This window comes from Sabethes cyaneus, chromosome 3 (assembly GCF_943734655.1).
Source record: "Sabethes cyaneus chromosome 3, idSabCyanKW18_F2, whole genome shotgun sequence".
Taxonomy (NCBI): domain Eukaryota; kingdom Metazoa; phylum Arthropoda; class Insecta; order Diptera; family Culicidae; genus Sabethes; species Sabethes cyaneus.
This window is the reverse complement of record NC_071355.1, coordinates 3,997,045-4,022,082: the sequence shown is the minus strand read 5'-3', so window position 1 is coordinate 4,022,082 and position 25,038 is coordinate 3,997,045. Positions and strand designations below refer to the sequence as shown.

The following is a 25,038-nucleotide window of genomic DNA, read 5'->3' as shown; positions in this document are numbered from 1 at the left end:
CAGGACTTCAATTTTGTCCAGCTTAGCTGGTAATGAATAATTCTTGTCCTACTGGAAGGCAAGGGTTCGGTTACATTTTTTCTAGAATCGAAGTAAACGAAGCCGCAGGTGTATAAAATTGTCGTCCCGGGCCTGGGAAGCAAAAGAGTGCTTCTATGTGATTGGCTGATTTTGACAATACCTACTATTTATACTTTTTTTAATAGTAATTTGACAAATTATTTTTATATTGACGTAGGACTACGTGTTACGGCAAGTTTTGAGATAGGGTGTCATTCCAAAAAATCGAAAAATGCGAGCGTCACGAAAAATGAAAGGTTTTGAGCGCTAATAGCTCAGCGATTTTCCGATCGATTTTCAATATTCTTACACCAATCGATTGGTAAATCTTCTAAGAATTGACCCAAATGAAGAAAAGTATGAATTCTTGATGTTGAACTATTGAAAAATTGAAAATAATGAACCTATGTTTTACCAGAATTCTCGCTTCGTGATTGATTGGAAGATTCTTTGCGATGATCTAAACCTATACCAATTTGATATCTGTGCTTGAGAAGTAAGCCAAAACAAGTGACAAAGTATCCTCATTTCAACAAGATTTCTTAACACCGTGGTTAAACCTAGACCATTTTGATGTCATTGCTTGGGAAGTACGCCAGAAAGAGTGACAAACCCCCCTCGTGCCAACAGATTTCTTACGAACGCGATTAAACCTAGTCCAATTTGATGTCTGTGTTAGGGAAGTGCCAGAACAAATGATACAAGTTCGTTGTCCGAAAAGATCGCAAATTATTTACTACGAGACGATTAAACCTCGGCGAATTTGATATCTGTGTTGGAAAAATATACTACAGCTGTAGTGTTCGGTTATAATACGACTCTGTATGAATACGCATGCTTGCCGTTTCGTTACAAGTGTAGTGAAAAGATGTGCTGTTGATAAAATAGGATTGAATAGGTAAAATCCCTTCAACGTGGGGAACCATGGGTAATAAAAACAATCTTTAATTTCAGTAAGGTAGCAGGAAAGCAATAGTTTGTGTTCTTGATTTTGTTAAATTGTTTTCAAATGCACAATCTTTTGAGAATTGAACGTATGCAATGTTACTACTTTGATAAATGTTACATACAACGTATGTAGCATGTATATATGTTGCATATAGCATGTATACATGAAGAATCTAATGATTATTTGAATGATTGAATACATGCTACTATCACTACAAAGAGACTTACGTAGTCCTGCGTCACCTATATATGCGGTCGTGTCTTGTACACAACTCCTCTGATTTTTTGCTATATTTATCAATTTTTAGAAAAAATACTGATCGATTGATGCAAATATCTCGAAAATCCATTGAAAAATGGCTGAGTTATAAGCGCGCAAACCATAACCACTTTTCGTTACATGCACATTTCTCGAATTTCTAAAGTGCACCCCAATATAGAATAGAAAACAAAAACGTAGTTCTACGTTAAAAATCTTTATTCTTAGAACCAATCATCAACTTTGTAAGATCTGATCTACGCCCTTGCCGACGGCTTGCTGCACGCTGTCGTACCCGTCCGCTTTCAGTAGCTCCTCAAGCTCCTGTTTGACTCGTATCACAATCGGTGGTCCATGGTAAATAAACGCCGTATATAGTTGAACCGCGCTGGCACCGGCCAGAATTTTATTGTACGCATCGCGACCGCTGAAAATCCCTCCAACGCCGATGATGGGAATCTTTCCCTCGGTCCATTTGTACACCTTGGCCACCAGTTGGGTAGATCTTTGGAACAATGGCTGCCCACTCAAGCCGCCCAGCTGGCCGGCATTGATGCTCTTCAGACTAGATGGCCTTTCGATGGTTGTATTCGATACGATTAGTCCGTCGACGGCACATGCTTTGCTGCATACAACTGTGACTATCTCCTGGATGTCTTCATCGGACAAGTCCGGTGCCAGTTTCACCATAATAGGTCTTTGTTCTGCCAGCGGCAGGGAACTCCGTACCTTCAGGACTTCACTCAACAATACGAAAAGCGTACTTTTGTTTTGCATAGTCCTCAAACCGGGCGTATTCGGGCTACTTATATTGATAACGAGATAATCAGCTAAGCCACTAAATCGTTTCACTCCTTTCACGTAATCGCGGATCGCATCCTTAGAAAGCTTATTTTTTCCTAAATTTATTCCTAACACAACATCTTCGCCACACTTTTGACGAGCTTCTTTCAGCCGCTCGTAAACCACTTTGTGGCCCTCACTATTAAATCCGTATCTGAAAAAAAAATTTGGTAATATGAAACAATGTTACCATTATAACAGAACACGTTCAGTCCACACACATACCTATTGACAATCGCCTTATCCTCATACAGCCGAAACACTCGCGGTCCCGGGTTTCCCGGCTGCGGCTGGGGCGTAACCGATCCGACCTCCACAAAGCCGAACCCAAGCAGATGCAGTCCACAGACCGCTTCGCCGTGTTTGTCAAAACCGGCAGCGATACCGACCGGATTGCGCAGAACCATATTCATCAGCTGGGTGCGCAGAACGCCGGGATCTTGATATCCGGGTCGAATCAATCCCAGCTTCAGGCCGAACACCGCCAGATGATGAGCAGTTTCCGGCGGAGCGAGCCGAACGATCGGCATGAAAATGTTTTCGTAGAACCTTTCATTTCCCTTGTACAGGCAGGTGATGCTAAAGGTTGCTGCTCCGAGCGCTGTTACCTTCAATAGAGAGCGAACTGGATTCATGATTGAGCAGTGTGATTGAGCTGGCTGTGGAGAATAATCAAAAGGATCGTTCGGATGAGAAGCTTTACTGCTGGTCTGATTTTGCACTAGTTTATTTTTTCGTAAAGCTGATCTATTTATACGTAGTTAGGTAAATTCAATTATTCTAAATCCTTATGGCTAATTGGAGTGAAAGTGATAACTTTGGTTTTTCCTATCTTTCGATACAAATTCAAATCATGGTGGTGAAAGAGATAGAGAAGTGGGAAATTATTTACCGACTGATTCCCTGAACTGTACCTGGTTGGTTGGTATTTCCATTTTCGTGCATTCATTGTTAAAGGGCGTAGACAATTTTACCTAATGAATAATACGAAATTATTTACTCTGCCTGTTCCTTCCGCTAGTCAAAACAAAGGTTACTTTCTCCCGGCTTATCTTTGACGCTACCTGGGGCGGGGGTAAAGTGTGTTCGGACCGTTCGGACCCTGCCTGATAAACATGGTAAGTGCATATACACGTGGTACACTGTAACTACCTATGCAGCCTAATCACCAAAGGGGTCTTGCTCAGATACCTGGTTTTGGATTATGGTTTGTTTTGTTGATCCTTTCTTCTAATCTTTCTACAATTCGTACACGCAGGTACTGAAAATACACGATTTATGAACCTACTTTTCAAAACCTTCTTTAGTTACAGAAAATAAAATGAATTTGGGATTTGATTAAATAATCTAATAAACGTTTAATTAGATGCGTCCGTTACAACAGGCTTTGTCTTAGGACGGCAAGTCACTTAAGTAAGTAAGTATTTCAATTAAACTTTTTATACGACTCACGAATGTTCAATTGCTGGGGCCCCACGATTCATGAAATCATTTAAGTAGAGCTTTTGGGGTCCAAGCTCCGAAAATATTACCAGCTTCAATTCTAAGTATTTAAAAGTAGAGTTAGTATTTCATCCGCAGTTATTTGAGTACTTATAAATATTGAACTGTCAGCTTAAGCTCCATACTTATGTCGAATTTGTTTATTCAATCCGGGTTGACACTGGATGAATTTTATCTGTCAGATAGGAGCAAATGAATACAAAAAGTTCATCCAGTTCCAATCCGGATTGAATAAACAAATTCGACATTAGTTTACTTCAGTGACGACAGTCCGTTATCGATCCTGCGCCGAATGAGTTATGGTCCTCCAGTACTCAATCCTGGGCTACATTTCTTCAAACCCCTCGAACACCAACTGAACGTGCATCATCCTCGATAGCGCACATCTATCAGTGCGATGTCTACTCCGAAGTCTACGGTCTCTTCTTGATTCTCTGCTTAAAATAATTTTGGCTACTCTTTCGTCGAGCATTCTCGACGCATATTTGCATTCAGCTTAACAGCATATTTGCATTCTTAATACAGCTCATGGTTCAGGCGTCTGTGTAACACTCCATTTTGGATTCTGCAAAATTTTACGCTAAAACCCCAAGCATTCGTCGATCAGCTTCTTTTAGCGTCCATGATTCTTGTACGTAAAAAGCCACCGAAAGGATTAGTGTTCTCTAGAGCGTCAGTTTTATGCGAATTTGCAAGCTACGGGACTTCAGCTACAAAATGTAATACCTGCGTAAAGGCCAATTCGCAGCTGCAAATATTAGTCGTTTTATTTTGAGACTTACATCGTTGCCACATGTCACGAGCATACCAAAATATATTCAGTTCCTCTTCGGCACCAACACCATTTGGATTTACGCACCAGGTACTTCGTTTTGGCGGTGTTAATGGTAAGTCCCAATTTCTCAATAAATGACCTAAGGCTTCTTTCACTGCTCTACTTTTGATTTCGGTGATAACCAATTTAGTACTCGCCGACTCCGCTAACGGTATCAGTCTAAAACACAGGACAGGGAGAGCACCTATCACTTTGTTACTTCCGAGGCCGGAGGGGCCTCGGCTAAGTTCACCCCTGGTTCCTGGTCGAACCACTGGGAACCGTGTAGGGGCTGGGCTCTCAAGACCTCTTTTCTCACTGGCTAGCTCAACCTTGAGAACGCGAAGGCTTTCAGGGTCGGCTCCGGGTCTACTTTCGGGATCAAGAGATCAAAACCCTAAATTAAACTTTTACAATCTTTTTTTAACCTAACTTTTTTTTCCACTCTACTCACGATGCTGTGTTTACTTTGGTTTTCTGCTACCGGTGCTGTTGGTCGGCCGACCGTTGCTGCTTGCGATGAACTCCTCTGGCTATTGATCTGCTTATTACGACTGCAGGTGCGAGGTTTTCCCTGCTCTATCGAACTGCTTAACCCCGGCCCGTCACCGCCAAGGTTAGTCAAGAGAGGTTTTCTGATGTTCAAATTCGTTTTTCACCCCCGCTGGGTTACCCTTGACGATCACCGAAATTTTCAAAGCGGAAACTGTTGAATGTACAAACAACGTCGATGGTTGCTAACCAATCGTTCCGCACACTCCTGTTCTACAAACTGTGAAAACTAGATCACCTATTTTAACTCACCTTGGTCACCGCCTCCCTATGAGCGAGTGTGACCTCAAAGGCGGAGGGGATCTACCGCGGATGCGGTGTTTCAGCTATGTATATACTCGGTTCGGACTATCTGCTTCACCCCGGCCCGTCACCGCCTCCCCTGGAGCGCGTGTGACCTCAGAAGCGGGGGTTCGAACGCGGGTGCGTTTTTCCGATGGATTTTGCCAATCACTCGTTGATCTACCGTCTAGGGGCTGGTAAACCGGGTCGGCGTATTCAGGCCGAATAATATTAATGGGTTCTGACTATGCTAATCCACTTCATGTGCCACGGATCGTATACACAGATATCGTGCTATATAATAAGCACCACTTACTTTAATAAGTTAAAGATTTTAACTATTTTTTATTGAATAGCCGGACCTAATTAATTTTGTTCTGACTTAGTGAACCATCTAATCGAAAGTGGTGGTAGCTCCACTGTCGCTGGAGGGAGAAACTCCTCTTTCTATTTCCTGCCGTTTTTTAAGCCATTGAACTGATATTTTATTTCGTTTGGTGTTTGTAGAGTTGTGGATTATGTTTTGTATCGTTGCATCGTGAGTGTTTTTTAATTAGTCCCTCGATTTTATTTACTCGTAAATAATTTTACTTTTTACCTATTTTTCCCTAATTTATTTATTTATTTTTAATTTCGATTTTGATTTAATTTTTATATTTATAATAATGTATCATTTGCTTCAAAACGCTCACCCAACCTAAACCTATGAATTATTTATATACAAAATTCATCACGAACTCTAGTTTGCTTCACGATACATTCAATTTATTTCGATCTACCTGGGTGTTATAGGGTAAAGAGTGCGAAACGGTAACACTACCCCACACTCCCCGTAAAATAAATTAATTACCAAGTAATTAATTTATTTGAACAAACTTGTTTAGCATAAACTTCGCTCCCGCATCCTGTGACTACGCTTGGCTGGATGCCATTAGCTTATAACTTATTAGGGTCTTATCCGCCCTTTCTCTTTTTTTATGACTCGTCATCCTGCGATCGCGGCGACATAGCTGGTAATAAAAATGTAGCGACATACAGTGCTCGCTTGCCTTTTGGAGTTCTTCCACCTGCATAGTGGTCCTCGACAAACTCCGTTTGTACGAGACGAACTATTTTTCCTATGAGGCAGGCCATAAATTTTTAAGCAGGAATGGGTGGCTTTGCATCCGCCCCTACTTAATCAGCTTCAACGCACTTAACCTGCGTTGGTAAGTTCGCTGGCAATGAGTCCATGTACTTTTTCCAATCTATTGATAGGAACTCAAATACCAACTAAAATCTATTTTCCTCCATCAGAACACCCTGAAGCGAAACTATGTCCGGGCGCAGCAATTCCTTCAGCCGCGAGTTTTCACGAATGGCAGTAGACTGTATTTCTTGGCTTATCATGGTAACTAATTTACCGGTAAAATTATTACGACATCTGTACACGACACCTTATGTACCTTTTCCGATTTTCTCCATTTTCTGGAAGTTATCCGTCGTTTGTGTTGTCGTTGTCTCAATACGATCAGACTTTTCTTGGCTCACGCGCGGGTAAATAAGAATCGAGCGGGGTTTTGAAGTTCGTTTCTATCCTGACAATGTATATGTATAGCTCCATAACTGTGAGCTCGTTGGTGCCTGGATACAGCACATCCTCCGATCCTTCCGACGCTAATAGGTCTGATTATTTGTTTCAAATACAAGAAAAGAATCTAAGCTGATAACCCTACTGCTGTTGTCACAGTTTTTCTAATTTTCCTAAATGGTAAATTATATAATAAGTTTAACCCTTTAAAGACCGGCTACACCCAATGAACTCATCTAACTAATTTCTTCTTGTTTTTCATCTACTAAGTCTAGCAAAAAAAATCTGAATGTAATTAAAATCAATGTCCTCTCTTTTTTTCTGATAATAACCTAATAGGGAATCGAAGTAGGATACAATACTAAGAGAGAGAGAGACAAAAAGGAAAAAAAAATTGGGTGGTCTTTAAAGGGGTCTCCCGATGGTGGTGCTTCCTCCCTGGTTTTCTGAGGAGATTATAAAAGAAAGAAAGAAAAAGAAATGAATTACCATGCCACACGTTTTTTCCCTTTTTTTTTTAATTAGCGATACTTCGATTGTTTAAATTGTTGCCTAGTGATTCCCGATGTAACATCTCCAGTCTATTTGTCGTCCTTTTGATAGTCCCCTTTTTTTGTCGATTGCCGCGCGAGTCGCTTCCTTCCCTTTAACCAGATATGCAGGTAACTGCATATTCCTCTCCCCCCTTCGATTGAAAAATGGTACGCCTACCATTGCAGGTTTTCTGAAAAGAATAAAAAAAAAGAAAATTGTCGCTCCTCCACTCACTCGTCCATTCATACAGGCGGGATGGCCAATCCCTACAACCTTATCTTCACTTTTCCGAAAATAATCAGTATTTTTTCATGTTTTCTTTATTTTTTTCACTATTTCCGCTCTCTCGAAGGTTCTACTAACTAACAATTATTCTTTCGATGATCCAGCTGGCAATATAAAAGTCTATTCGTCATTGTCTTTAGGAAATCTTATTTATTTGTGATGTATGTACCCCTTCATTACCATTTTTCGTTTTCTAATTTTCTTCTCGTCATTTTAACCTCTACTTTCAACGCCTTGTCATTTATATAACTTTTATTCGATTCTCAGGTCTTCGCCTTTTGTTATTCCCTAATTCACCCGTAGTAAAAGATCCCTCTTTTTTTTTAAACTCCCAATATTGTTTTTTTTATGTCATGTTTATTTTAAAGCCCTTTGTCGGTCTGATAGTGTAGATTGTTTTGTAAATGATCATCATTCTCCCACAATCTATCTAGTTCACTATCTATAAGAATTCCACCATTCGAGTCCATATGTCGAGTAGGTCCATGCTTTTTAATAACCTTGTATAATCGTCTGAGACACTGTCTCTATACTTCACTTCATCCTTCCTTGTGTTGTCAATTCGACCTTTCCCTCATTCCTTTCCTTAATTTTATCTGTCGCGCTTTTTTAATCCATACCAACTACCTTCGTTGATTATATATTCGTTCATCGCTAACTTCCCTTCTTATGTCAGTTTGTACCAATCTTTCATTTTAATTTTCCTGTTGTCTTTTACTTGTCTCTTATACCTTTTTCCATCATCATTATCTTCGTCATTATTATCAGCATATACCATTTTCATTATTTCCGTTATTATTTTCGTCATTATCACCATCATTTTCGTCACTACCATAATCATTTTCATTTTTCATCTTTTGTGCATGCATGTCTTTAAATATCCCTCATAATACTTTTTGTATATTTTTGTTATTCAGTCGTCTTTTAAATACTTAGTTTTGGTTATTATGTACCATCCTTTTTGTTTCCCCCTTTTTGTCGATGTCAATTTTTCCGTATAACATTTATTTTTGTTCATAATATAGGTCAATCAATTCCCCTTGTTCGCATACCTTATATCTTTTATTTTTCCTTTCGACGTCCTTTATCATAATTTACCGTTTGTAAACGTTTGCATTGTCTTTCATGTCATTTTTTTGAACCGATTATTTTTTTATTATATTTAAAGTCTTTTTTTCTTTCCCTTTGTATCTCATTATATTTTCCCAATTTTTTTTGTATCAGGTAGTCACTTATGTATATCAATTGTTGATAGCGATTTTGTTCCCTTTTATCTTTGTTTTTGTCAAAATACAGTAGCCTGTACATAAAGAATAGTTTGCTTCGGTTTGTCATACATTCTTTTTCTTTGTCTGTTATATAGAGATACATTGTCGTTAAATATCTTTTTTTTTCCTCAGTAAATGAAAACCAGAAAGAAGAAACAGAAATTTTTTTGACTATGAGTTTTGTTAATAAAAATAAAAAAAATATGGCATCCTCTTAAAAAAAAAATAAAATAAAAGTATCAGTGCATGAAAGTTACATTTAAGCACACACTCAAAATGTCTTTTTTTATATATGTATTTCTGGAGATGGGAAAAAAAAAATTTTGGATTAAGAAAGCACCTAAAAAGCAAAGCCGTGGGTTTATACCGTCTTTAGACATTACCCTTCTTTATCGACAGACTTCGCAGCCGGCTGTTAGAGTACAGGAAAATTACGGGGCCAGTGCAACAATCCTACTGACTCTAACTAGCAAGCACCGCCTAGCCGAGATTCGAACATACGACGACTGGCTTGTTAGACCAGCATCGTACCTCGAAGCTAGCTGGGCGGTGAGAAAGCACCTACAAAATATATGAAATAACCTAAAATATCTTATGCAGCATACAAAACCAACCAACGAAGCATAGGTAATCCTGGGTCTGACAATGGCCGAATAGATCCAATGGATCATCTTCGGTTTCAGTCCCCATTGCTTACCAAACGTTCTTTTACATATCCATAGAGCATTTGTTGCTTTGTTTACTGCTTGCTCTAGATGTGTGTTCCAATTGAGTTTTCTGTCAAGAAATACTCCAAGATATTTAACAGTGTCTGAAAGTTTTAAAAGTGTTCCTTTTAATCTGATGTTATTTAATGTAAATTTTTTCCTTCTCGTAAATGGTATGATAGCAGTTTTATTGGCATTTATGCTGAGACCCTGCCTATCACACCATGATGAAATCAAATTTAAAGCCATTTGCATTCGGTCAGCGATAATAGAATCAAATTTTCCTCGAACAATTATGACTACATATATCATCTGCGAAGCCAATTATTTCAAAGCCTAGCGCCGTTAACTTTTGAAGAAGATCATCAACTATTAAAGACCACAGTAGAGGTGATATTACGCCTCCTTGTGGGCAACCTTTTACTGCTCTAATGCTTATAGATGAGCTTCCAAGGCTTGCTGATATCTCCCTTTTTGATAACATTTCGCTAATCCAGTCGATAATGGATATATCGAAACCACGTTTCGTCATAGCCGTAATCATTGAATTATGAGATGAATTATCAAATGCGCCTTCTATGTCAAGGAAGGCACCTAGTGAAATTTCTTTCGCTTTAAAAGACTTTTCTAGTTTTTTACAACAGTTTGTACTGCTGTTATTGAAGATTTGCCTTCTTGATATGCGAATTGATATTCGCTCAAAGGATCTTTGGCTAAATATGATGATTTTATATACTCATCAATTATTTTTTCCATTGTTTTTAACACAACGGACGATAAGCTTATCGGCCTGAAGGATTTTGGTGAAGTCTTATCCTTCTTATTAGCCTTCGGAATGAACGTGACCCGTACTTGTCGCCATACTGCTGGTATATGACCTAGTATCAGGCTTGATTGAAAAAGGTTTGTTAGAATAGGTGTTAAAAACGCCTTGCCCTTCTGTAGTAGTACAGGAAAAATTCCATCCCTACCCGGTGATTTGAAGGGTTCAAAAGTGTCAATCGCCCATTCAACCTTGCTTCTTGTAAAAATTTTTTTGGCCAAAGTACAAGCATCATTCCTGTTTCTATCTAACCCAGTCATTTCACTCGCTATTTCGAGAATGTCTGTCCTGGTTTCAAGATTTACAGTTCTCAATGCCGGTGCACTTTGGTCTCCGCATGTATTAATGATTGAACAGGGAAAATGTGTTCTCATCATTAACTCTAATGTTTCCTTAGTTGAGTTAGTAAAAGAGCCATCCTCTTTTTTCAAAGTACCTAACCCATTAGAATGATCTTTAGCGAGGATTTTCTGCAATCTAGCAGTTGCTGGAGTATTTTCAATGTTTTCACATGTGTGCCTCCAGTGAATCCTCTTTGATCTTCGTATTTCCCTATTATAGGCAGTGAGAGTTTGTTTATACTCCTCCCACTGTTGTGTTCTTTTTGCCCGGTTAAATAATTTCCGAGTTTTCTTTCTAAATTTCTCCAAAGTTTTGTTCCACCAAGGTACATCTCTATTCGTAGAGCGTTCCTTTGCACGACAGCTTTCGTGATAAGCTTGTTGGATCAGGTTTGAAAGTTGTTTTGAGTTGTCCTCAAGTTCTTTACATGTCCTTGAGCAGCCTTTCAAATTCTTGACTCCAACCTTCAGTTTCAAATTATACTGATCCCACTTTGTTTTCCTGGGATCTCTTATAATTTCCTTAAGTTGCTGATTAGCTTCGTAATCAAACATGATTTGCTTGTGATCGGACAAAGATTCTTCATCCGATACGTGCCAATTTTTTATTTTATCAGTCATCGTTGGACTGCATAGTGTTAAGTCAAGTACTTCTTGCCTTATTGCGTTTACAAAAGTTGGCTCTTCCCCTTTATTGCATATATCTATATCATTTGATGATATATAGTCTAAAAGGAGTTCACCTCTGTTATTGGTATCTGTGCTGGCCCAAACAGTGTGATGGGCGTTTGCATCACATCCAATTACAAGTGCTTTGTTTTGTTTCTTGCAGTAAGAAACCAAATTTACCACTTCTGGTGGAGGTACTTCACCCAAATCTCCTGGAAAATATGCAGATGCTACGCAAATTTCAGTCGTGCCATGGGTCGTTGGAACCTCCATCATTATTGCTGTGAGATCTTTTGTAATCAATTCTGTAATTGGAATACTTTTTATGCTTTCACTTACTAAAATGGCAGCTCTTGGCGTGAGCTCACCTTCGGCGTAAATCAATTTACACGACTTTGTAGGAATTCCTTGTATCCTACCTTTATAGGTCCAGGGCTCCTGGATCAGTGCTACATCCAGGTTGCTTTCTGTGAATCTTCTACAAAGTACAGCAGTTGCTCCCTTTGCATGGTGAAGATTCACCTGGACAAATTTAACATTTTTTCTTTGTAATTTTATATGATTTGTGGTACGACCGGGCTGTTTTGGATTTAGTCCTGCACCGTTGACACAACTGGGTCCTGGGATTTGACTGATTATATCAGCATCACCAGTTTCCTCTTGGGTCTTATCGATGTCAGGGTCCCTCCTGAGTGCTGATCCCCCACTTGATTTGTTATTTATATTTATATTAAAAGTTTTATTAATTGTTTCCATCTCAATGGTCTTAATTTGCTGGGAGAAAGAATCAGCTGTCCGTTACCAGCTTAGAACAGAGGGAGCAAATTACTGCACGGGGTGCCCTGGTACCATGCAGGCTCCGTTCGACCTTGGGAGACTTAATTAGACCCCCCCAAGCATTCATCCTTAGGCACGGGTCGCGTTACACCGAGGATTGGGGTCCTCCTCCGCAATTTACTCAGAATGCAGCATGCTCCAATGTTGCTTGCTACATTGGGAGCAAACTTTTTTGACGTAGGACTACGTCTTACTTTAATAGGGTGGCACGTTGGAGAAGCAAAAATGACCGCGACACGACAAAGTGATAGATTTTGAACGCTTATAGCTCAGCCAATTCTGAAAATATTTTTGTGGTTTGCATACCATTCGAATCACAAAATATCAGCCTTTTGTATAGTTTTTATTAAAAGATTGTATTTTGTACGTAACTTCTGGAATTTCCACGTAAAGTTGAACAATTTTTCCAAATTCCCTACAGTATTCGTTCAATCGTCGCCATATGAAATTGTTATTAATAACATACAATCAATTTAAGTGACAAGTGAGTGATTTTGTGCATCTGATTCTACAATGTTTCAATTGCTTGAAGCAAAATATATGCGTAAATACTGCAAGCGAGTCCGTGACCAGACATTATTAACTGGACCAGCAAGAGGCCAGCGTTGACGGTGGCAGAGCACTGTAAATTCTACCATTTGAGAAGAAAAGGAAATCGTAGTGATTCAATGTATTCCGAAGTGGGCAATACATCGTTAGATGGTGCATCGCACGAAATAGCTGGTCCCTCCAACGTGAGGTGACCGCTTCGGCGCACGTAGAGGCCAGCGTATCGCCTAACGTATCAGCATCTTTGGCTCGAGCAGCACGAGCAGCCTAACGTAACAGGTGAGTCCTATAGAATCCGAAAAGATGTAAAAATGTAGGGTACGGGATCAGTCATCAAACATTTTCGGCTTGTTTATGGATATACCATTCCATGCTTTCAACTTGCCGGATAGAATATTATAAAAAATAATGTAGGTTCAAAATATTCATATGTGAAATACTCGCAACCTGTGCTTTATTATCATCGCTCAAATTTGAAAACGACTCATTGCGGGTCTTGCGGGTCAAATCGAGGCCCGCTGTGTACTCTAAGCATGACGTTCTTCAGCCCGATTGGACACCTATTGAAAAGCGATCTGCAAATATTAAGCTAACTAGTAGCATTAAGTGCAAACGTATACAATTTCCTTTAGTAGGTGCGAATGCTCTTACTGGATAGGAACAGCAGTTGGTGTACGTGGGAATGTCAAGAGTTACATCGATTGAAGGATTGTACTTGACGAATAACAGAGGCATATTTTAGTTTTAGCATGCCAAGGGAACTGCATCACCGAGAATCCAGGAATTACGGACGGAACTTAGGTGCCTGGAAAACCACAAATTGGTTACTTTAGGTACTGAACTTCTAGAATTTATATCTAACGTAAGCCATTTTGCTGTACTGCTGAGCCTGAATATACAGAGTCTAAACGCACGCACATTCAGCAGATATTTCAACCGATGCGGTTCTCAGACAGGTAGATATCCTTGCGCTCAGCGAAACATAGATGGACAGTAATGAAGTTATTTTCATATCGATATTAGTGCCAGGAGCTTTTCCTTACCAACCGGTAAGGAGATGACACCATGTACCTGATTTTAACGGCTAGTAAGTTTCTGATTAGCCAAATCAATTTTTTTAATAATTGTTACTCTGTAGTGTTAATTCACCACTATCTTAACCAGAGACAATGTGAATTCTTCCCTTGAACCCTTTAAACAATCCAGTTGATCGTGTATTATGTATATGTATCGTGTATCGAGTATTAGCAATCAATTTTCTCATAAGTGTTTTAGTAAGGTGTGTCTAGATTGGCAACTAGTGGCATGCAATTGTTCCTAACAGTTGCTGATGTTTCCAAGTAACTATGGCGACGTACCACATATGTGCAGGTGGCGACAGAAGCAACATTGAGCAAAAACTAGCAACATATCGCATTCCCAACGTAGCCAAAATTGCCTATTCTAAACGCACCTTTACATTAACTTTGCGTAGTCCTACGTTGAATATGCGGTCGTGTCTTGTACACAACCCCTCTGATTTTTTTACAAGATTTGCCGCGGAAGAGACTCGGTGTATATCTAGATGGATCCATCACGTGTTTGTCATGGAGCCATCCAGCGCTGCACACCGAAAGACAAATCTCAACACTCGTCCTTTATCCTGGCTTGTGACAGACAGTTTGGGTCCCGATCCAATTTCCCCATCACTTGTTCACTCTTTTTATGGAGTCACACGTGCTAGTTCATCAGCGTGGTCCCTCACTGGCGGAGTTATCCAAATAATAGTTTTGTAAAATGGAATTTTAGTTCGAGTGTTTTCTTTTCGTCCAGTGAATACCGATACGGAATTAAAATTTTCAAAAATTGTGTTTATCAGGACACTGAATTCATGGATTAAATTATTATGCAGAGAAAAGCCAATATATTTATTAAATGTTCTTTTGTTGCGGTGCATATTTGTTTTTGAATGCAGTAATTTTATCTTTAAGTTGACGAAGAAAATCTCAATTATGGGATATCTTTTTTACATGGTTGAATAAACCGCTTCAAAAGTATGGTCCATACTGCATATCGACAGGATTTTAGATGCTAGAAGAAAACAAAATTTAGACGTGAAACGCAGTTTGAAGCATCCAAGAAAACATTCATACAGATTTCAGCATTGTCGATAAATCGAAATTCGGAGGAATCGACAATAATCATAACGGGTATAGATTGAAAATTAATAAAAAGGTTGAGAAATATTCTCATAAAAATTTCTTGAACAGAGCACATTATTACACTAAAAAAAAAAAATCAAATCTTATTATCAAAACAAAATTCGATACCGCAAAACTTTACGTCGGGCTATACTCCTGCTACTATATTTCATCCGCAATATAGAGAATTTTAATCCATGGTCATAATAAACAATATACGTTCTAATGCAAAAAAAAAGTAGCCTAATACTTGGGCTCAGCACCCCAAAATTACTTAAACAACCGTATATAATTCTTTATTTAACACTAAACATACCGTGAAGGTGTCAATTGACCACTTGCTTTTTTTTCATTTTCACAGCACTATTACACTATTCCTCTTGACTACTTTTACTAGAAAACATATTTAAAACATAACACAAAGTTTACTGCCCTACTATTTGTCTTTTTTCCGAGAAAAATATTAACGCTAATCTGTTGACAATCGCGGCAATTACGGTCTGCTAGTGCAAAATATTCATAGAGTGCAGTGTTTAGTGTTAAAGAGATTTTTATGGACCACTGTGCGACGCAATGTTTTTACGGCGGTGGAAAAAAAAATCGAAAAATTTAATAGAAAAATTGGAAAACTCACCATCATATTGGACTTGCGGTTGTACCATCTCAGATAGTACGCTTCACTGCTACCCATTTTGAAAGGTTGCCTTTTAAGTCTTTTGGATCGAATAGTTTGACCAATGTTACTTACTGTGATGTATTTAGGCGATTATGGCAGGACTTCTGATTGGTGATTCCTCGAAGCGGTTGCTCATAATCGCAAACTGTCTCCTTGCCAGTTGCATTTGCACACGTCATTTTTCGTCGATATGATTTTTCCGAAATTCAGAAACAGGGAAAACGGTGTTGAGCAATTTAAAAATTTTGATAACCACAAACACAGCGAGTCCGAAACAATTATTGCGAAAATTGCGGAATAGGATTTTTAACGTAATAGGCAAAGCCGAGAAAAAAAAATTGCGAATACATTGATTCGTAAATTTACTGTAGTTCAGTGGTAGAGCAATATTAAACGGAAAATTACTGGGCTTGGATTACACCACAGTCAAGTCTCTTTTTGTTTCACTTCACTTGAGCTTCTTCTTGCCTGTCCTATTAAAGTTTCTTCGCACTTTACTGCAGAATAAAAACTTGCAGTCCTAAACTTAGCGGATTTTCACCGATTTTTTCTGGTCACTTCCAACTAGTTCTAGGTGGTGTAAATATCTTTGAATACGGCACTTTACAAATTGTTAGCGTTTCTGCTTTCGTACACTTTTTCGCGCTTACTGTAACCTCTTTTACTATTCAAACTAGCTGACCCGACAAACTTCGTATTGCCACAAATTAACCTGTGTTGTACATAAATCATGAATCTCGGATGATCTTTGTCACTATCTCGAGTTTTGCAAGCCCCCCAGTGGGCGGCGCTTCCGACGGCGGGTCACCGGCAACACTCGCGACCGGCTCGTCCTGAATGATCTAGTGTTACTATAGATAGTTTTTGTGGTCTTGTTATTGATTAATGTTTTATGGAAGAGTCTCGAATTTCTCGAGTTGGATTAGTTTTTGAGTTTCGCAAAAATTTCTGTTTTATTTGTATGAGAGTCCATATCCCCCTACCACAGGGGTGAGAGGTCTCTAACTATCATAAAATAAATTCAAGACTCAAAAATCTCCTACATGCTAAATTTGGTTCCATTTGGTTGATTAGTACTCAAATTATAAGGAAATTTGTATTTCATTTGTATGGGAGCCCACCCTCTTAAAAGGGAAAGGGGTCGTAATACACCACAGAAAAAAAATTCTGCCATCTAAAACTCTCACATGCCAAATTTGGTTCCATTTGCTTGATTAGTTCTAAAGTTATGAGCAAATTTGTATTTAGTTTGAATGGGAGCCCCCCCCCCTCCTAAAAAGGTAAGAAGTCCTAATTCATAAAGGGAAAAATGGTTGCCTCCAAAAACACCCACATGCCAAATATGCTTCCATTTGCTTGATTAGTTCTCGAATTATGAGGAAATTTGTATTTCATTTGTGTAGAAGCCCCCCCTCTTGAAGTGTGGAAGGATCTTAATTCACCTTAGAAAATATTTTTGCCTCCAAAAACCTCCACATGCCGAATTTGGTTCTATTTGCTTGATTAGTTCTCGAGTTATGGGGAAACTTGTATTTCATTTGTATTGGAGCCCCCCCTCCTAATGTGGAAAGAGGTCCTAATTCATCACAGAAAAAATTCTTGCCTCCAAAAACACCTACACGCCAAATTTGGTTCCATTTGCTGGATTAGTTCTCGAGTTATGAGGAAATTTGTATTTCGTTTGTATAGGACCCCCCCTCCTAAAGTGGGGAGGGGTCCCAATTCATCATTGAAAAAAAATTGTCTCCAAAAACACACATATGCCAAATTTGGTTCAATTCGCTTGATTAGTTCTCGAGTTATGAGGAAATTTGTATTTCATTTGTACAGGAGCCCCTCCTCTTAAAGTGGGGAGGGGTCCTAATTCACCATAGAAAATTTTCTTGCTCTCGAAAACCTTCACATGCCAAATTTGGTTGCATTTGCTTGATTAGTTCTCGAGTTATGAGGAAATTTGTATGGAAGCCCCCCCTCTTAAAGGGGAGAGGAGTTATAATTCCTCTTATAAAGAGGGGAGGGGTCTCAATTCACCATAGAATAAATTCTTGTCACCAAAAAAACACCCACATGCCAAATGTTGTTCTATTTGCTTGATTAGTTCTCGAGTTAGGAGGAAATTTGTATTTCATTTGTACAGGAGCCCCCCCTCTTAGAGTGGGGAGGGATCCTAATTCACCGTAGAAAATTTTCCTGCCCTCGAAAACCTTCACATGCCAAATTTGGTTCCATTTGCTTGATTAGTTCTCGAGTTATGAGGAAATTTGTATGGAAGCCCCCCCTCTTAAAGGGGAGAGGAGTTACAATTCCCCTTATAAAGAGGGAGGGGTCTCAATTTACCATAGAATAAATTCTTGTCACCGAAAACACCCACATGCCAAATTTGGTTCTATTTGCTTGATTAGTTCTCGAGTTATGAGGAAATTTGTATTTCATTTGTATAGGAGCCCCCCCTCCTAAAGTGGGGAGAGGTTCTTATTCATCATAGAAAAAATTCTTGCCTCCAAAAACACCTACATGCCAAATTTGGTTCCATTTGCTGGATTAGCTCTCGAGTTATAAGGAAATTTGTATTTCGTTTGTATAGGAGCCCCCCCCCCCCCACTTAAAGTGGGGAGGGGTCCCAATTCATCATAGAAAAAAATTTTGTCTCCAAAAACACACACATGCCAAATTTAGTTCCATTTGCTTGATTAGTTCTCGAGTTATGAGGAAATTGGTATTTCATTTGTACAGGAGCCCCCCCTCTTAAAGTGAGGAGGGGTCCTAATTCAACATAGAAAATTTTCTTGCCCTCGAAAACTTTCACATGCTAAATTTGGTTCCATTTGCTTGATTAGTTCTCGAGTTATGAGGAAATTTGTATGGAAACCCCCCCTCTTAAAGGGGAGAGGAGTTATAATTCCCCTTATAAAGAGGGGAGGGGTCTCAAATTACCCTAGAATAAATTCTTGTCACCGAAAACACCCACATGCCAAATTTGGTTCTATTTTCTTGATTAGTTCTCGAGTTATGCAGAAATTTGTGTTTCATTTGTATGGGAGCCCCCCCTCTTAGTGGGGGGAGGGGTCTCTAACCATCACTAAAACCTTTCCTGGCCCCAAAAACCTCTACATGCAAATTTTCACGCCGATTGGTTCAGTAGTTTTTGATTCTATAAGGAACACAGGACAGACAGACAGACAGACAGACAGACAGACAGAAATCCTTCTTTATAGGTATAGATTTCTCGTTCCACACAATCTCAGCACAAAATTAAAAATTGTCACAGTTTTTCAATCGTAGACGATGGTCCAATTTTGCAGCAAATTGTACTTTACTTAATGGGTACCACTTTCTTCTTAATACAAACAATGACGTAAAATGTCAGAAACTAAACACAAATTACGGCACAGACTTCAGCTTTGTTTCGAAATAGACTAAAGACGTGACCGAGTGGTTTCGGCCTTTACGCTTGTCACCACGAATGTAGGCGTCTGAGGCTGTGATACCGTTTATGTGAGTTTTGATAAAACACAACTTTTCTCTTTCGAGGTCAAAACCCGACTGAACAAAATATATTTTCCCTATTTTCTACACGGTCTACTTAGAGCTATCCTAGCCTATCAAAACCTAATTCTACGAAAATAAAACTACAAGGTATACAGCCCTAAGGGTTGTACGAAAGGGTGACGTAGGACTGTGTCATATAATACTCATTATATTGATAACATGTTTTAATCGATGAAGTATAACTATGTCTGATCATTAAATCCTGTTAAGGATATCCTTGGTTCAGTTACTACACCAGCCACTTGTTCACGAATACGTTTACGGTGGTCACGTAAATATAACGCCTGCAACCATTTAGACATAGCGAATTCTTTAACAAATCACTACTGTATTTCACAAAGGTTGAAATAGCAATGAATGGCCAGCCCACAGATCATTGTAATAAATATGTTATGCGTAGTTTGATATTTGAACCAACTTCCTTCAAATAGTTTCTGGCCGTTGGTTACAAATAATAATCAAAACCATTTTGCACATTTGAGATAAATTCTGATTATGCTTCATTTAATTAGTTTGCGGCCCTTAAAAGGGCCATTGGTTACAAGTAACATCAACCTCTTCAGTGCAGTCAACAATCGGTGTTGCCACCAATAACCGGTCTTGCCGCTAAATGCCGTTGGTTTCGCCACCAATAGCTGTCGATGGTAAATGCTGACCGTCCGTCAGTGCGATTGTGCGATGAATGAGCAGACGGCGAACCAAGAGTACCATTTTATAGTCACTGGCACTGCCGCTGCTGCTTGTAAGCTAGTGTAGGTGGTGGGGGAAACCATATCGGCTGCTGCTGCTTAAATGATTGTCCGACACTGATTGAGCAAGCTATCGAACAATTTCGCATGTCTGCGATGGGGATAATGCAAAATGTAATGTTAAGTGCATCGTGTGGGATTCACGTTGGCCATTGCCCTCTGATTCCGCTTGTCTTTGGGACCGGTATTGCCGTCAATAGCCATCGATGTTGCCGATTGGATTGGAAAAGGGGTGTGGCTTACAAAGTGGTCTCAAGGTTATCATTTGGATCCAAATCCTTTGGTGTATCTAATTGTCGTCCGTGCCTGTGAAGCTAGGCGATAACAAGGGAAATGTATGGAAAAATTCGACCTTGAATCTTTACACACATTTTCACTATTTAGCGTATAAAAAATTATTATTAGTATGTTACTATAAAATTGCTGGACATTTTATCTATCCAACGACATATTAACTGTTACGTTTCGTTCAGTAGTATAGTAGCTATTAGCGTTTGAAATATTTCATTCAAACGTTACACTTCTATTTCTCGTTTTTACAAAGTGCTACCCAGTCCCAGTATAGTAAACAAAGACGTAGTCCTACGTCAAAAAAAACCCTAAATTCCTGGAAAAGAAAAAACCTAACTCGCCTAGTCGTGTTCGCCTTGGTCCTCGCTGCCTTCGTTGATTCCCGAAAACGATCACCCAAACGGGGCGATCGTAACTCAACGTGATAATATCCAGATGCCCGTTCACCGCTGGTGGAATAATTATCAGCTGCTTCCCACGCTCAGCACCTCGCACCTCGCACCTTAATCTTATTTTATCAAGCCAATGTGATTTGATGTGCCGCAAAATGAATTATCTCAAAATATAAAAATGTCCCCCGGGACCTGGTAGTGGGTGTTCCGGAATCGACGCAGAAGTGGCCATCAGTCAACAAATATTCCCCAGCATACCTTGGGTGCTAGTTTTTGGCCATATCTTTCAAACGAGGTAAAGAAAACTAAATTCGGATTGAAAATGGATGAATGAGAGCAATTTCAAAACTTGGGTCGTTTTCGACCCTTAATGCATAATATGTAACTTTTTTCCAATGCATTAGGAAGGTTAATGTGGAAAGTCCTCCAGAAATCACCATAACCCAATATTAGTCTCCTACACAGATCTGGCGCTACCAAAACAGATAATATTTTAGTTTTATTATTAAACGTTATTGGCATATGAACATAGCCTTTCACCGGAATATTTTTCCCACCAGCCGTTGTAATGGTTGTCTGGGAAGGATATATTTTTAATTTTAATGCTTTTATTAGCGTTTCTGCACCGAAACCTAACACAGATCGCTGTGTTCCACTATCTAGTAACGCGGTTATTTCAGTTCCCATGATTGATACTTTTACGAAAGGTCTGTTATCGTTTTGTAACATAACAGAGCATTCATCTACTTCTGGCTCGTTAAAATAATCAGTACTATCGGTAGGCTTGAAGCCGTGGTTTATTAATTCTAGTTTCGTTTGTTCAATTTCAGGAGGAATTACAGTGCTGGTTTCAGCTTCCTCCCTCAAGCTTGTTTGCTTGTTTACGAACTGTAGAACTTTGATTATAAAAAATACCCTGATTTTGACCCCGAATCACTCGACTACCAACAGATGGATACATTTTAAACATTTTACATTTGCTGGTAGTTTTGCTGCGCACAGACACCATTTTTCCATATGAAGAAACGAAAGAAAATTCCAGTTGGGGCCAATTGCGGTACACCTCACATGCTACTTGCTTCGTTTCTGTGATGTCGGATTATGCTAATCTATTTTTCTAACAATTTAAAGTATTAATGCATTGAATAATTCTGACATTTTGCTCATAACAAGTTTATTGAAGAATATACGTTAGTATATACGTAATATACGATTTGTAACTATATAACAATATGGCATTCAAAAACCTACATATGGTGTACAAAATACAACCACGTGAGTAACCGAAGGTTCATAAAAATTGATGAAATTTATTCAAGAAAACTTTATTGTTGTGAATCAAATAGAATGGCGTTACAGGAAATTATGCATAGTTCAAAAACCTATTAACTAGGCCTTTACTACGCAATGTATATGTTAAAGAATAATATTTCATCTTACAACTTACTTTTACTTGCACTTACCCTCATTAGTAACAACTTACTCAGCAATTTCATGAGAAAAGAAACTATCAAAATTTATAAGTGCTTCTATTTGTTTCAAATTTTGTAAACTTATTCAATTTCCAAAAATTTCATGTAAACCAAACGTGTCGATTTCTATCTCAAATTGCAAGTAAGACTGTATAACAAAGGTTCCTTTCACCACTGGGTGGATTAAATCAGGTTTTTTCTCTGCTTTTCATATATTTTTACTTTACAGCAATTAAATCAAAAACTTGTTAAGAATTTCACGGCTAGTCTTTAAACAAACACTGAAAATTGGTGCCTCATGTCACATGAAAAATTCCATCACGTTTTTATACAAGACCATACAAGAATATATTTTTATAGTACAGTAATACCTCGATACAAAGTAACCTCGATTCAAAGTAACATCGATATAACGTAATTGTTTAAAATTAATAAAAACAACAGTGTTAACTTTCATTATGGTATGACCTCGCATTGCTACTGTGCGAAAATTATTTCTATTTCTTAAACGTTGTAAATTATGAGACAATTTCGTTATTTAGATTTACAAATATCAATTAACAAAATCTTTACACACTCTTCGCTTTTTCTCATTTCTTAACGAATCTTCCAAACTATAAGACCAACTATCGTGAAATTTGAAAGTTAGCGGTTTTCTAAGGGTTCCCTGTCATTTGCAATCTATTTCTTTCGAATAGGAATAAATTTCGTTTTTACTTCGATATAACGTAACGAGAATATAATATAATATAATCGATTGAAGAGAAGAGGTAGATGCGTTCTTTTTTTCAACGGTTTACTTTCAGGACATCAACTTTGATTAAAGTTAATGTTCGAATGATTAGATCGATCGAAGAGTAAGCATAATTGGAAGGATGGTTTTACACTCTTACAAACTTGTTTACTTTCAGGACATTGAAATCGTCTAGGTTCTATGTTTAAATAATAACATCGATCAAAGTGTGTGGGTAATTTCGAATTTTTACAAAAGTTGTTTACCTTCAGGACTTCAATTTTGTCCAGCTTAGCTGGTAATGAATAATTCTTGTCCTACTGGAAGGCAAGGGTTCGGTTACATTTTTTCTAGAACCGAAGTAAACGAAGCCGCAGGTGTATAAAATTGTCGTCCCGGGCCTGGGAAGCAAAAGAGTGCTTCTATGTGATTGGCTGATTTTGACAATACCTACTATTTATACTTTTTTTAATAGTAATTTGACAAATTATTTTTATATTGACGTAGGACTACGTGTTACGGCAAGTTTTGAGATAGGGTGTCATTCCAAAAAATCGAAAAATGCGAGCGTCACGAAAAATGAAAGGTTTTGAGCGCTAATAGCTCAGCGATTTTCCGATCGATTTTCAATATTCTTACACCAATCGATTGGCAAATCTTCTAAGAATTGACCCAAATGAAGAAAAGTATGAATTCTTGATGTTGAACTATTGAAAAATTGAAAATAATGAACCTATGTTTTACCAGAATTCTCGCTTCGTGATTGGTTGGAAGATTATTTGCGATGATCTAAACCTATACCAATTTGATATCTGTGCTTGAGAAGTAAGCCAAAACAAGTGACAAAGTATCCTCATTTCAACAAGATTTCTTAACACCGTGGTTAAACCTAGACCATTTTGATGTCATTGCTTGGGAAGTACGCCAGAAAGAGTGACAGACCCCCCTCGTGCCAACAGATTTCTTACGAACGCGATTAAACCTAGTCCAATTTGATGTCTGTGTTAGGGAAGTGCCAGAACAAATGATACAAGTTCGTTATCCGAAAAGATCGCAAATTATTTACTACAAGACGATTAAACCTCGGCGAATTTGATATCTGTGTTGGAAAAATATACTACAGCTGTAGTGTTCGGTTATAATACGACTCTGTATGAATACGCATGCTTGCCGTTTCATTACAAGTGTAGTGAAAAGATGTGCTGTTGATAAAATAGGATTGAATAGGTAAAACCCCTTCAACGTGGGGAACCATGGGTAATAAAAACAATCTTTAATTTCAGTAAGGTAGCAGGAAAGCAATAGTTTGTGTTCTTGATTTTGTTAAATTGTTTTCAAATGGACAATCTTTTGAGAATTGAACGTATGCAATGTTACTACTTTGATAAATGTTACATACAACGTATGTAGCATGTATATATGTTGCATATAGCATGTATACATGAAGAATCGAATGATTATTTGAATGATTGAATACATGCTACTATCACTACAAAGAGACTTACGTGTTCCTGCGTCACCTATATATGCGGTCGTGTCTTGTACACAACCCCTCTGATTTTTTGCTATATTTATCAATTTTTAGAAAAAATACTGATCGATTGATACAAATATCTCGAAAATCCATTGAAAAATGGCTGAGTTATGCGCGCAAACCATAACCACTTTTCGTTACATGCACATTTCTCGAATTTCTAAAGTGCACCCCAATATAGAATAGAAAACAAAAACGTAGTTCTACGTTAAAAATCTTTATTCTTAGAACCAATCATCAACTTTGTAAGATCTGATCTACGCCCTTGCCGACGGCTTGCTGCACGCTGTCGTACCCGTCCGCTTTCAGTAGCTCCTCAAGCTCCTGTTTGACTCGTATCACAATCGGTGGTCCATGGTAAATAAACGCCGTATATAGTTGAACCGCGCTGGCACCGGCCAGAATTTTATTGTACGCATCGCGACCGCTGAAAATCCCTCCAACGCCGATGATGGGAATCTTTCCCTCGGTCCATTTGTACACCTTGGCCACCAGTTGGGTAGATCTTTGGAACAATGGCTGCCCACTCAAGCCGCCCAGCTGGCCGGCATTGATGCTCTTCAGACTAGATGGCCTTTCGATGGTTGTATTCGATACGATTAGTCCGTCGACGGCACA

General features: G+C 38.6%; 1 protein-coding gene across 1 annotated transcript; it reads right to left on the bottom strand.

Annotated features, from left to right (window-relative positions):
• Positions 1-1,504: 1,504 nt before the first annotated feature.
• LOC128744124 (dihydroorotate dehydrogenase (quinone), mitochondrial-like) lies at positions 1,505-15,879 on the bottom strand. The gene is made up of 3 exons (XM_053840917.1): positions 15,773-15,879; positions 2,336-2,857; positions 1,505-2,264 (listed from the first exon to the last, which is right to left on the bottom strand). The coding sequence occupies exons 1-3, from the start codon at positions 15,877-15,879 to the stop codon at positions 1,505-1,507; spliced, it is 1,389 nt and encodes a 462-aa protein (XP_053696892.1).
• Positions 15,880-25,038: the final 9,159 nt, after the last annotated feature.